This window comes from Nomia melanderi, chromosome 6 (genome assembly GCF_051020985.1).
Source record: "Nomia melanderi isolate GNS246 chromosome 6, iyNomMela1, whole genome shotgun sequence".
Classification (NCBI taxonomy): Eukaryota; Metazoa; Arthropoda; class Insecta; order Hymenoptera; family Halictidae; genus Nomia; species Nomia melanderi.
The window spans coordinates 16,082,957-16,097,431 of NC_135004.1; the positions used below are offsets into that span (position 1 = coordinate 16,082,957).

Sequence of the window (14,475 nt, forward strand, 5' to 3'; positions counted from 1 at the left end):
GCACGTAGTTACCAACAACACGCCACATCTCGGCAAACAATTCCAAACCGTCCGCCGAGCAAACGCGCCCTCCCGGAAAACCCGAAATAAATTATCGCCGGACCAATATTCCCGACAGACGCCCCGCATAGATGCGTGTCCCGTGTATCCAGATAGTATCCAGCAACGTACCGCAAAGTACCGCGGCAGACGCGACGGTGAGCAAGGTAATGGTAGCTTTGAGTTCCTGAAATTGCAAACGACGGAGGACAACAACGCCTGGATGGTCGGCGGGGGAGCGGCAGGCAGCCTTTATCAAAACGGCTTGTCAGCTACAGCCTTTATCGTCGAGTTATCGGGGCTCGGGGGGAGGGTCGGGGGCGGCGGTCGGAGGAAAACCGAGAAACGGGAAGGAGAGCCAGCCAGCGAGCGAGCGAGCGCACGGATACACGCGCCGGGCGGCTTTGTGCGCGTGCGGAGCGCGACCGTCTGTCGAAACAGAGAGACGAGAGACAGATAAGTAAACGGCGTGTGCACGGCAACCGCCGCGAGAGCCGAGCAAGACGGATTTTATCCCGGTGAATCAATGTCTCGGAGACACTGCGGCGCCGTGCCCGGCGACAAAGGATTTCGATTCGGCGAGGACGTGCCTGCGAACGACCTTATTAGCGCGCGGCGGCCTCAACGTTTCCCTGCTGGGGATCTATTAATAACGGCAACCGCGGCGAACGGGACCCCGATCACGTGGAGGCTGTTCGTCTGAAACACGCGTTTCCACGGGAAATTGGAAGCCTCGTTGCGACTCGTTTCCTTAGACAAAGCTTCTATAAGCGGAGAGGCTAACCTTGGGCATGGTCATTGTTGAGGAACGGACACGGTCCGTGTGCGAAGTGCGCCGCGAAGTTCGACGAGATTCATTGGGTCTGTAAGTTTCGCGAGATCGTCGGGATGAAAGTTTGAGGATTGGTCTTTGGATTTCTGGAACACATGCGCGTTGAAGTCTGGTCTGGGGTTCGTTGGTGTTGTTTGAGTTTGGTAAGATTCTTGTTTTGCGTATTTAGTGTAGAAACGTGATCAGTTTAGTATCATTTGAATATCTTGTTAACCAATTATATAATTCTTTCAGCGATGAATTCTTCAGTTTTTCACATAAACATATTCTTCTTTGTTTCGCTTTGATCTTTCGTTAAAATGTACTCTACGTATTCGTCCCGTGTTCGACGAGTACACGCTCCATTTTCCGATTTTATTGCAGAACTAGGCTTTTCCAACTAAGTTCCACAGTTAACTGGTTAAAATAGTAGACCGAATAACAGCGGTAAACATTTCGAACATTCGCCCCCGTTGGGCGATCCTCGATCGATCTATCGAAGGCCCCAGGCTCGCGAGCAACCGGAGAGGGACGTAATCGCGCGACGGCAATTTCACGATCGTTTGCGTTGTATTTACGACGCGCGGTGCCGGACAATAAAGTCGTAGGCGTTGTTGCCTGTCCCTCAAGAAGTCGATAAAACGTCGTGCCGGTCAATTACGCGGTGATTCGCGACAACGTTTCACGCCGTGGCGTCTCAACGTTCTCCACTGGCCGCGAACACGCTTTAAATCTTCCTGTTTCTACTGCTTCCGCGTTCGAGGGATGGGGGCGCGTGAAAAAATCGATGGAAATCGAGAGATCGGCTACCAGCCGGCTCGTCGATCGTCCCCCGTTCTCCTAAAAGGGTCGGTTCAATCGATTTCGAAGCCGCGGAAAGATCCGCACATCGCTGATAGAAAGTATCATTTATCACGCGACCTTTACCAACATTCCAAGCGGACGCGCAGTTGACGTTCAGCTACCTGAATCAACTTTCGAATCAATTAAACGAACTACTCGTCCCGCAAACCGATCGTAGCAGCGCCAAAACTTGAATTGGACTTCGAATCGACTTTTCATTCAGCGGATTCTCTACGTGACGTCCTTTCAAAATTAAAGATTCATCTCCGCGAGACGAAGTTTTGCGGAATAAGAGTATCACTCCGTGATCAATGAGTTAACAGAGTGTAACGGGGTCTGCTATCCTATCGAAAAAATTCAAAGGTCGCTGAACCAGTTGAACGAAGGCTGCGTTAACCCCTCGGCTACCGTCGACGCCTGAAGCTTGACAAATTCGCTTTGCGTACTGTTGACGCCCATAGTCGTAAAATCTCGTTAACAACAATTGCAGCGAAGCTCGCCGAGATCTGACGCAAGTGAATTCTAATTCAACGATTACATCTTCGTTAGTCATACATTACGCAAACGTGATTATTCCAGATTAGCTTCGTTTAGTTCCAATTCACTTTCATAGTTTCAATGCGCTTTCTTAGGGATACGCGTCGACGCGACGTTCCGTCGTAGCCGAAGGGTTAACAAACTCTATCCCCCCCCTCTCTCGAAGAAACATCGCATTCTCCACCGCGTTTATCAAACTTTCCTTCCGTCTGTTCTCAGACTCGACGGCAAACAACGCGGGAGGACGCAGCCGCGTTCGTATCGGACACGGTGTTTGCAAATACAAAGGCAGGTAACGCAACGGTGCTAAACGAGCGGGCACGTTACGCCGCATTACAAATCGCGCGGAAACACGACCGTGTGGAGAGCTCTCGCACACGTAGAAACGGAGCCGGGGCCCGAGTGCGGGCCCGCTCGGGCCAGACCGAACGGCAACGTTGCGATTGCGTGCCCCTCGAACGAACAAACTCACCCCTCTTCTGTCCTCTCTCTCTAGCAACGCTCGTTTCCTCTATTCGCCTCGTCACCTGCCTTTTCTAACTTCTTTCTCTGTCCCGTCCCCTAGCCTTCCTTTTCTATTTCTCTTCCCCTCCGTACCTTTTATCCTTCTTCTCTCTCTCTCGTTTCCTACACGACTTTCATCCTTCTCTGCCTCGTTTCCTAAGTATCTTCTATTTTCCTCTATCCCTGCATATTTTCTGCTCACTCTTCTAAATGTTCGTATTTCTGCTTCTTTTCCTACGTGTCTCATCTTTCCTCTTTTTCTACGTGATTTTCAACCTCTTCCTCTTGTCCTAGGTATCCTCTATTTTCCTCTTTGCCTGCGTATTTTCTATTCCTCTCACTCTTCTAAATGTTTCGTATTTCTAGGTGTCTTTCATCTTTACCTCTTTTTCTACATGATTTTCATCCTCTTCCTCTTGTCCCAAGTATCATCTATTTTCCCTGCGTATTTTCTATTCCTCTCACTCTCCTAAATGTTTCTTTTCCTACGTGCCTTTCATCTTTCCTCTATCTCGTTTCCTACACGACTTTCATCCTTCTCTGCCTCTTTTCCTCTTTCCCTAAGTATCTTCTATTTTCCTCTCACTCTCCTAAATGTTTCGCATTTCTGTTCCTTTCCTACGTGTCTCATCTTTCCTCTCTTTCAACATGATTTTCAACCTCTTCCTCTTGTCCCAAGTATCCTCTATTTCCCCCTTTTCCTGCCTATTTTCTATTCTCTTCCCCTAAATGCTTGTCATTTCTCTCTCCTTTTCCTGCACGTCTTTCGTCCGTCCTCCTCTCTCTCTTCCTACGTGCCTTTTATCCTCCTCTTTTCCTGCATGCCTTCCATCCTTCTCCGTCTGCTTCTCTCTTTCCCGCTGCACCTCTTCCATCCTCGTCCCTCGCTGTTTGCGCAGCCCGCTCACTCTCGCTTCCTCCCTCGTATCCGCGCTAATCCGTCTTCGTCCCACGGAATTCCCCCCTCGAACGCCGGCGACAATGTGCCACGATAATTGTTTTCGCTCGGCGTGCCCGTCTACCGTTAACGGGGAATCATGACTGCCACGGGCTCGCCGGATCGAACGGTTTCGGGCCGGGGAATTTCTACGGCTCGATCGAAACCGACTGACCGCTCCGGGATGCGTTCCCAACCGGCGCATCGGCCCTCGGATTCCACCGCCTTGGAATTTCACTCGGTTTTTTCACCGGCAACGATATATCTGGGAGTTTAACTTCTTAATGGCGGGGCTACCGGGTACCAGTACATACCGGAGAAAATGGCGAACGATTTCTTGCTTCGCCGTGGTGTGAACTTTCCTAGTCGCGAGGCTGATTTTCCGGGGAATCGTCGAATCGCTTTGCGAGAGGATGCGCGGGAATTATCGAGTAAAATTGTTCGTACAGTGATTCGACAGATTTCGGAAAATATGCACTATCAATTAGGAATCTTAACCCTTTGCACTCCAGAAGTTTTTTACCGGGAATATTCAATATTTTCTAATGAGGTACAGACGACATTTTAGATTGAATTGAGAAATCTCACATGCAACTATTTTCCTTCAATATTTCGTACACCAAAGTTTACAGTTTTGCTGTGTCAAATCATTTGGTGACTTAGAGTACAAAGGGTTAACGATTGGTTTTTAGTATTAATTATTGAACTAATAATAAGTATTTAGTATTCAATTTCGGTTGGGAACCTGTGCTCGAGAAAATAAGAGGTAAGTAGAATATTTCTAGATTCGTATTCCTCTAGATAAACTTGACACTACTACCCTATCAGTAAAAATTTCAGTTTTCTTCAAATATCGATACCTTCGAAGCATCGAATATTCGAAACAGAAATTTCACTCCAATCCTACAACAAATATCCAAAGAAACCGAAAATAATCCATTGTTTTTTCAGGGATCACATACGAGTCGGATTAAATGCTGGGCGGCTCTAGTGGTAATCGAAATAATCCCCGATTTATCCTGGATCAAAAGGCCCTGGCAGTCAGGACGCTAAGTAATCCGAAGTCTGGGGTTAGTAATTTCCCCGCTAAAAGTAATTGCCAAGGTCCAAGGGTGGAGACGGAGGTACAGTTTTGTTAAAAAGGACCTGCGTTTATTGCGCGGCAAAGCGGTCGGACCCGAGAGGTATAAAGTATTACGGTATATAGAGAACGCTGTCCGCCCAAGGCCGCATCCCCAACAGGTACCTAACCCCTACTTTGAAGATTTTCAATTAGCTTCTACGAGGCCGGCGAAGGCAGCTTCCTTTTCCGTTTCACGGGCAGAAACTCACGGCGCGCGGATTTCGGCGATGAGATTCGAGATACCGCGACCGGCTAGCCAAACACTGCAACCCGGGGCGAGTAGAATCACCGGCCGCGAGGGACCACTTGATTTTCCTCCGAGTACAGTCAACGTGTAATGGAATAGTCAATGATCTGAGATTCCTCTGCCGGAAGTAATCGGAACATCGACGGGAAACGAAGCTTCGTTAACACCTTGCCCTGTGATTCCTTTGTAAACTGTGATCGGTCTAACTACTTTGTTCTAAAATTTAGTGAAAATGAGAGAATTCCAGTCTTTTTCTATGTCAACGTGTGCTCTAAGGTATAATCGTTGGTAAGAGAGGAATATGTAATTTGTATTCGAACGAATTAAATAATATATGTTTGCTCAGTGCCACTTGAAATCTTCACCACGAGTCTGACACGATATTGTAGGACAATATTGATTTTGAAAATAAATAGTTTCGCTTGAATACTATAATGAATGTCTGAAGAAATCGGAAATAGTCTGTTACTACAATATTTATAGCGATTACATTTCAATCGTGTCAAATACTCCGTAGTTCTAGTGTTAAATGAGCAGAGAAGAAAGTCTTGCAAGTTCTGCTTGGAAGAACACTCGATCTTTTACAGTTAACTTCATCCTTGATCGAAGAAACATGTTTATCCCTTTGTATAATTTTCTCCTACCAAGCTCGCGTAACTTGTTATTATCTGCAACTCGAAGAGCTAAACGCAAGTTTACTTTGAAGATAACAGATCGGCAAACAGACTTTTGTTAAAATTAATCTAGACACCATCATGAGTTACACTCAGTGCACAAGTTAACCCTTTGCACTCAGTTACCACTCGATTGGTGCATCAAAATTGTAAAATTCCGTATTCAACATTAATTCTTGAGTAATCTCTCGATACGTGAAATGTGAAAATATCATTGTTCCCCTTATTTTGTGAATAGATTCCTCGTTAAGTTAGTTGAAAAGAATGTCATCTACATCTCATAGAAATAAATCGAATATTTCTAGTGACAAATTTTTATAGTGCAAAGGGTTAATATTCCCTTATACACAGTACGCGCGAAAGACGATTCGATTCTAAAAAATTCTAAATACTCCTCTCATTACCATTCGCCACGCCAATCAGCAAAAGCGATCCGAAAGTAACGAAATTCCCCGGACGAGGATTAAACGGCAACAAGCCCGGACTCATCTTGAAAAGGACGCAATCTGGAAACTCGCGACCAGCCCCACCGGCCGAGAATTATCAGCGTCCAGGCTCCGGTGTAAATTACGCTCGCTTAACGACGCTCTAACCGTCCCTTAAATTCCGCGTCATCCGGAGAAGCTTCTCTATCCAGCCGCGAGATCCCGGCCGGTGATTTAGCCGGTCGCGAAGGAGGCGCGAACAGCCGGCCATGAAATTAGACGCGAAACAGAAACGTGGGAGACACGGGAGGAGCGTGTCCGCGCGGAACCGAGCCGAAGGAAGGAGAGGGGAAGCGAGTTACAATGTCGCCTCGGGGATCCTCGAGATTGAATTAGATCGCGGCCTCGATAGACCAGAATTTGCGATAATGGCACGTGGGATTTTATGGACGCGAGCGTTTCGCGCCGATAGCAGAAGCCGGATCGGCTCTAAACACGTACAACCCGGGGAAGAAGAAGTGGGGCCCCCTCCGCGCGACCACGGGGATGAATAAGCAGTAAAATCAACCGGGGAACGGTGCTCGTTTTCTGCATACTTTATGTCCCCTCGCGCCGGCCCGCCAGGCATTTGCCGCATACTTCAACTGTTCCGAAGGTATGCGCGAGTTTTAGATCGGTGCCCGGACACGCCACGCTGTAGGTAGGCAATACGCAAGCCTGATACGGCCGCCACCCCTTAGCGCGCCTTTTTTCAACCGCGGCGGCCCTTGCGAGTTTCCGCGCGAAAGGGACGGAGCTTTTCTTTGCCTCCGGCTACGGTAGAATTTTAGGTGTATCTAGAAGAAACTACTGAAACCGTTACTGAATCTAAAATAATCACATTTATAGAATGACTAACGGAAGACGCGATTGAATTAGAACTCACTTGCGCTTGAGCTTGGAATTTTCGATTAGATTGTACGGCTATGGGCAATCAGTTTTTGAACCAGGCGCCAGTAGCTAAAGGGTTAAGAAACGGACTGGACTTAGAGTGGATTTTGATGGAAATTAGGGAGTGAAATTGAATATTGAGGAAGCATCATTCCCTTGAGCCTGGAAGTTAGAATCTAACGTAGCCGTTGTCGATGGAAGTCGCACTACCAGTTGAATACTCGGAGGATTCATTGCTCGGACCTCAGTGCCTAACTATGTACAATAAACAGCTGGGGCTTCTCTAAATCGAAGTCACTAAAAAGATAGAACACTGGAGGAGACACCACTTAAATCCGAGGGAACAAATTTACTCCGCCGAATATACGGTATATTCGAGTAGCCGAGGGCTGTTCTCCAGAAATAACGACAAGATGCTCGCGCTCCAAGTGCTAATAAAGATAAAGTCCCGGCGAGATGGGCTATACGAGCGAAAGGGATCCCAGAAGGGGGGGATGTTTCTATCGCGGCCGACAATTGAAATTTCTGATCCAGCCAGCGTCTCGGCCGAGGAAACGGGACCGCGACGGATCCGTCCTCGCGCGGAAAGCTCGTCCGCTCCGGCACGTACGCCGCGCTCGGGGAGCTAACAAGTAATAATTGATTTCGCATCGTCCGACCGCGTGGCGCGTCTTCGGCTCGACGTGATCGCGGTGTCGAACGAGACGGACGGGACAAATGGTTTCGCTATTGGAGGTCCTAATTAGAGGGGCTCGTTAACGGCCGGCCGACGCCGGTTCAGAGGAACCGGAACCTCGGCCGTGCAATTGCGCGCGGCGGGCCGACAGCGCCGCGGATCGCGCAGCCTGGACGCCCGAAGAGCCGGCGACCTATAAGAATAATTGCGGTCCCATCGGTCTCGCGGACTTCCCGTGTTTTCGATCCGCGAGCCGGTGCCGGCGAGCGCGCGCGATCGAACGACATCAATAATTCTTTCGAGAAACCATGCATGACTCCAACGAGATCCGCGAAGCGGTCAACTGTCGTTAACCAGCGCTCCTCCCCGAGACGCGCGTTGTGCAATCTTGGTCGAACGAGGAAAGTGTTACGTTTCGCTTCGATACTGTTTTCATGCGATACGATGGAAAATTGAATCACTACTCCGGTGGTGCTCGATTATTTATAGGATCTCGAAAGTAGGTTCAGCGATGGGAGGAAAGCGAAAGACGCGGAGAGCGTCCTCGATTCGTTAGAGGCAGGATCCTCGTAATTGCTGCACTCTTTGGATGTGCCCACTTTTATGTAGTCCGTACGTTTCATCCGTTGGTTATTGATTTTTGTCGTGGGATAATGGAGTTCAGTATTAACATTGGTTATTTGGAACAGGTCTTTCGTGAGGCTCGTGTATGATAAAGATTGATGGTGGCATATATTGGGAAGGTCTTGATCTGTTAATTGATTCCGCGTGTCTAAGGGCTGCTGTGAATCATGTGAAGGTTATTCTCTGTCGAACTCGTAGAGAATACGAGGTTAACAGGAGATCGAGTTTGATCGACTGATTTTGGAGCTAGGATGCTAAAGATGCCCGAGGTCCCTAGCAGGCTTTTTTCGGAGGACCTGTAGCCTCCGAGCGAGGATTCATTCGAGATCTAGGAACTCGGCGAAGTTCTTTAGGATTCAAGGTAGCTTCCCTCTAAGAGTCTCTAGAGTCCTGTAAGGGATCTCTCTGTGGGTCTGGAGTTTATAGAGTGGTTCTTTAAGGACCTTTTCGAGGTCACTCAAAGTACTGCGTGGAATTTTTATGAATCCTCCGTGTCTTTGGAGAATGTCTTTAATAGATATTAAGGTACTAAGAGGAATTCACCTATAAACTCTTGGAATCCTTCGGCAATCCCTTCCGAGAACTTCTAGATTCCTTGTTCACTTCAGGGATTCCAGCGTTTCCGCGGGACTTTTAAAATTTCTCGATGATCTCCGAGGAATTGCAAAAAAACAGGAGACATCGATCAGCCGGTTTTATTAGAGGGATCACTCTCATCGGTTGGTTCTAAGCGACGAGCAACTGCATTTCCGGGCCTGATTAGAGTTTTGGAATTTGTACCGGCAGGATACTCCCGTTATCAACGAAGCGGAGCAAACACGCGCTAGACAACGGCATAAAACAAAATCTACGTCGCTCAGTCTCGCATGATTTGCAGCAATAACGAGCAGATAATTAAGTAGGACTCGTAGATGCACCGCTAAAAATAGACATCTCGTAGGTTGCTGGGAGGTGGAATCGTTCGTGAATTTATCAACGTACGCCATGGTATGCCGATACCGATAAACAACGGAGCGATTACGTAAACGATTCGATAAATCTTTTTATGTAACCGCGCGTTCGCAACTTTGTAACACCGAGGAGCTCCCAAATAAACAAAGGAACTGTTACATTATCCGTGCACAACGCTCCGAGGAGCATGGATAACAGAACGATACAGAAACAGGTTTCAATCGTAAAGTATCATTAACAACGATCAGCGAACGTAAATCTCCGATAATGCAACATCGAAACATACTGCAAACAATCGCATAATTGCATCAACAATTGTACCAAGGTCATGTTTCCACATTTACATGGTTCTCAAACGTTCAGTGCCTCTCTGAACGCTGGAACTACCAACCATTTAACCCTTAGTGAAGTTATAAAGTTTGATACTTAATATTATACTTCATATAATGCATTAATCTGAGAAGTATTGACGTAAAATACCCTTGTCCGCCAATTCACGTGAATTTCTTCGAGTTGGTTTTACAAAATATCGTCTTCATCTCATCAGAAAATGTTGAAATATTTCTAGTGAAAAATTTCGGAGTGCAAAGGGTTAATATATGATCCTTCTAAACTGGAGCAACAGATTTCTCTGTTTCTTCGAGTATTCATTATATCCAAGTGAAACTATTCATTGTCAAAACCATTTCGAACAATTAACCCTTTGCGGACGAATATCGACATTTCGACGAGATGTAATGATGTTTCGAACAGCAAGAGATCAGTACTTTCTGGTTTTTCTATTATTTAAGCAATTGGGATATAATTTAGCTTCGTCTGCTGAACGTTTTGTATATTTCAAAGAATCTTCCTCCACGAAGGGTTAACCCCTTGAACTCTGTACGCTCCAATATTGCACCAGTTATAATATCAAATATTTTAATGAATCTTAAAGAAACTACCTTAAAATTATTCGATTTTCCGCACATCCAAATTTTGTGCTAAGAAAAATAAAATATCGAAGAAATATTATAGCATTTGTAATTTTCGATAGGAATACTATAAAAATTAGTTATAGTTGCTGATAGATTACAAAACAACCTGGAGTGCTAAGGGTTAATACTCCGAAGGTATCAATAATTTCAAAATAAGCTGACCAAAGCCAGTAATTTTGACGAGTTCCAGCATTAACCCCCAAAGGACCTACAACCCCCGAAGTCAGTGAAACCATCCGTTCAGAGGAACTCGACAATCCTCAAGCTCAACGCCACTTGCGCCATGTATCGATACCGTTAACAGGCATCCAGTGAGCGTCAAGATCGATAAACAAGGCGTCAATCTTCTGACTCATCCCCCCATGATCGCGTCATTTCACCACCACGGCCCCGTGTAAGTACCCGGTTCTGCATTCAGTGGCGTAGCCGCGAGCCGAAATCCCCCCGGCGAGCAGAAAATCCGCCGACACCCCCGCCACGAGCACAAAGCGCAACCCTTATTTACAACTGGCGACGCAGCATGGCGTTAACCATGGCCCATGGCTTCAGAATTTCAAATGAAACATACGATTCTGTTGATAATCAAACTTTACCAAGAATTATAGTCCCTCATTCACAACGATAAAATGTTTATTAACGTGATTACATTAGTAAATACTGCAGTGACCACTAATTAGTGTTTAACCTCTTGTCATACAATGACGAGTGAGACGAGTGACGAAGATTTCTAGATTAATTTAATAATAAGTAAGCCAATAGCTCAAAGCAAAAACTATTTTGCTATTGTGACTATTATCTTCGAATGAATTTCTTCCATTTTGTTTTTAAGTTTTCTAATTTCTTCAGTAACATGTTACGAGTTCAATAGCGAGAGTAAATAATAAATGAAGTTATTAGAGCTACCGAGCCAACTGTCTTTAGAAATGTTGCTATAGAAACTTAGTATCTACTGAGATTTCAATTTACAATTCAGTTCACCTATCGTCAAATCAATTTCTACAATTTCTCAAAGGAACATCCGTTACCATTCCAATACTCCAAAAAGGAATCAAATTTCCCATTCTGTCCCATATAATAAGTCTAGCACGAAATAAACACCAAGCCATGAGAAAGTACAACGAAAAAATACGTTCAAAGTGAAGCCGAGGGTTGCAAGAGGTTACACACGTCCACGGTAGCGTCCTAGCCTACACACATGTGCCTCTATCCCCTAAAAGTCCACCACTCCCGACCGTCCAATTACGCCATTGCCTGAACGGCAATCACCACAACAACCCGCCAGACGTCGGACGCGTGGGCGTCGCAGAAATTCAGAAGAGGAAAAAAAAACTCACCGTGGCTTCTTCATGGCTAGTCGATCGGCCAGACTCGACGTGTCACGTGTCTCTGTGGTACGTCATCGGTGGTCGTCTCATGGCATCCACGAATCCGGCGTCCAAAGGGCACGAGTCGCGAGATATCGGGACCGACGGTTATCGAAACGTTCGAAATTCCCTAGGCCCGTTTTCGCGCCGACTTTATAACACTGCTCGGTTACCGTTCCTTCGTTCTAACCTCCTCTAACCGCTCTGTCTCTGTCGCGCCGTTACACACAGCCGTACGTCTCTGTCCCCGTTCGTGTACCGCTATATCGTCATCTCGCTCGTTCACGCGGGCTCACGCCCCCCCACCCTCGTTCGCTCGCCGTGGTTCACCGATGGCCGTCACATTACACATTCTCCGTCTCGGTCTGTCCCGTGGCGGCGCGCGCGACGAAAGGGGACGTGCTGTACGGACGGTACGGAACGCGAGAAGGAAAACTCTGGCAACGTCGCCTCGCTCACTCGCTGTCTCGCCTCCTCTTCCCTCCGTTACGTCGCCGTGCTCGTCGATCCGCGCACCCCGTGCGCTGCCTATGTACTCTTTTTCTCATTCTTCCCCGCCTCGGCCGCGTACGTCCGTCCTCCTTTCCGCCGGACAGAGAGAGAAAGAGAGAGAGAAGAAACGCGACGATGCTTCACTCACCGTGCACGCTAAGAAACAGAGAGGACCGGAGTGGACACGAGAGAGAGACGCGCGCGCACACCGCACCACGGAGCACGCGATGGAGAGAGAGAGGAAACACCGCGGCGTGCCACGGGTACGTAACACACGCACACCGAATCAGCCCCACGCTTTCAACGTGTAGACGAGCCGCGCGCAACGCGGCGAACTGTGCGAGGATTCCTCGCCACCGCACTCCGTTTTTTTCCCCTGTTTCACAACGAGCACCGTGACTGGACACGATCGTTAGGACGTTCCACGGGGCCCGGGGGATGATCGAACGTCTAGGCACAGCACGGTTACGTCCGGGACACTTTTGTCACGAGAGTCTCGGAGAAAATATTACTGTCTCTGGTTGTTCGGTGATATCGGCGGACGTCCTTGTCCGGCTCGTGGCCCGTGCGTGCGGCTTGTCTCGCTCGGACGGGACACCGCACACGGGTACGTACCCCCTCTCGCTCTTTTCGATTGTTTTGCTGGGACGGCACGCACAGTTTCTGGTCAACCCCTTAGACACAACGGGACAGTGTAACGGGCACGGGACACGGGACACCGTTGACGCGCCGCGAGCTTTTCAAACGCGCGACGCCTCGCGCACCCTCGAACACACCACCATGTTTTCGATGTCACCTTCGGAGCTACTCTCACTAACTGGCGGTGGCGGAAGCCATATTGCGATCGCCGTTCGTGACACCGCCGGAGCGCCAATCGTCCGGACGTACGAGGGGGACTGCGCGTACGCCGATTGGTCGAGCGCACCTGTTACACAGCCGCCATCTTGCGGACGAGACGCACAGTCGATCGGGACACGATCACGACCTTACCGACCGGTTCTAGAGCACGCGACTCGCTCTATTCGATTTTTCTGCCCTGTTTCTCGCCGCTGGACTGCGGATACGTGGATGGACGTTTCTGTTAACACGCTCGCGGACGTGAAGGCTTGTAGCGTTTCTCATTGTGACGCGAATTACGTGAATCGTATACGTTGAAATTTGTAAGTCACTTTGCTATGAATTTTATTGTATATTGCTTTGATTTTTTGGAATTATTGTGCACTTTGACCCTTGGAGTAGGGAATTTGTATTTTTTTCTATTCTTGTGGCTTGTTAATGATCTTATTATTAGTATGTATTATTATTAGTATGTATTATTATTAATATTAGCTGAATTAATGTAGGTAGCCTTGATTTTTTGAAATTATTATGCACTTTGACCCTTGGAGTAGGGAATTTGTATTGTTTTCTACTCTTGCAGCTTATTAATGATATTATTAGTATGTATTAATATGTAGCTAAATTAATGATCTTAGCTTATTATGAGCTTTTGAATTGCAAGAAAATATGACTTGGAAGATAATTGACTTCGAATGCAAATTTTCTGTAATGTGAATAACTAGGTGATAGGGTAATATAAGAATTTTCATATTTAATAGTTAATCGTTTGTTGCTTTGTGTCTTTACTGTAAATAAGTGATACATAAAACGCTGATTCTCGCAGGTCAACGTATCAAAGCATTGTACGCCTGGAAACGCGAGCGTATTGTATCGATGTATTTTTAAACACCAATCGAACCGAAATTTGTAACACGAAGATGAATGGGGAAATCGATTTTGTAATTTCACTTTGGATTTGCGGTACACATATATAAAATGTTACATTAATTTGTGGCTAGCAATTAACCTATCCGATTTTTTCGCCCTGTTTCTCGTTGCTAGAGGGCGGATACGTGGATGGAAATTTCTGTTAACGCATTGTACGCCGCTAAATTTCAGCTAGCAGAAACGCTGGCGCCGGTGATTCTGTTGATGTATTTTTAAACATCAATCGAACCGAAATTTCTAACGCGAAGAAGAATTGGGAAATCGATTTTGTAATTTTACTTCGGACTTGTGTTACATATATAAAATGTTACACTAATGTAGGGGACGTTACATAAACACGTTGAAAACTTCGGTTGTATTTTGCTTATGAACGAGTTTTTCAATAGAATAATAATTTATATTCAAGTTTCTGGTCATTTTTACATATTTCAACACATTGCGTACCGGTTGACTTTCAGAGAACTGAATTGTAATGGCAATTTTCAGTGAGGTCAACTTGTATCACTATACATAGAAAAACTCAGATATCATATTGTTATGTAATATATTTTAAATAG

At 46.6% G+C, this 14,475-nt stretch overlaps 1 protein-coding gene across 4 annotated transcripts in view; it reads right to left on the reverse strand.

The window, feature by feature from the left end:
• Positions 1 to 14,475, reverse strand: part of lilli (AF4/FMR2 family member lilliputian) — a 370,515-nt gene that overhangs the window by 272,589 nt on the left and 83,451 nt on the right. The window contains exon 1 of one of the 4 annotated variants that reach the window (XM_076368253.1): positions 11,630 to 12,979. The exons of the other annotated variants lie outside the window; for them this stretch is intronic. Within the exon in view, the coding sequence (XP_076224368.1) occupies positions 11,630 to 11,643 (14 nt within the window). The 5' untranslated portion in view covers positions 11,644 to 12,979. Of the gene's footprint in view, positions 1 to 11,629; positions 12,980 to 14,475 lie in introns of those variants that run through there. 4 annotated transcript variants of the gene reach the window in all.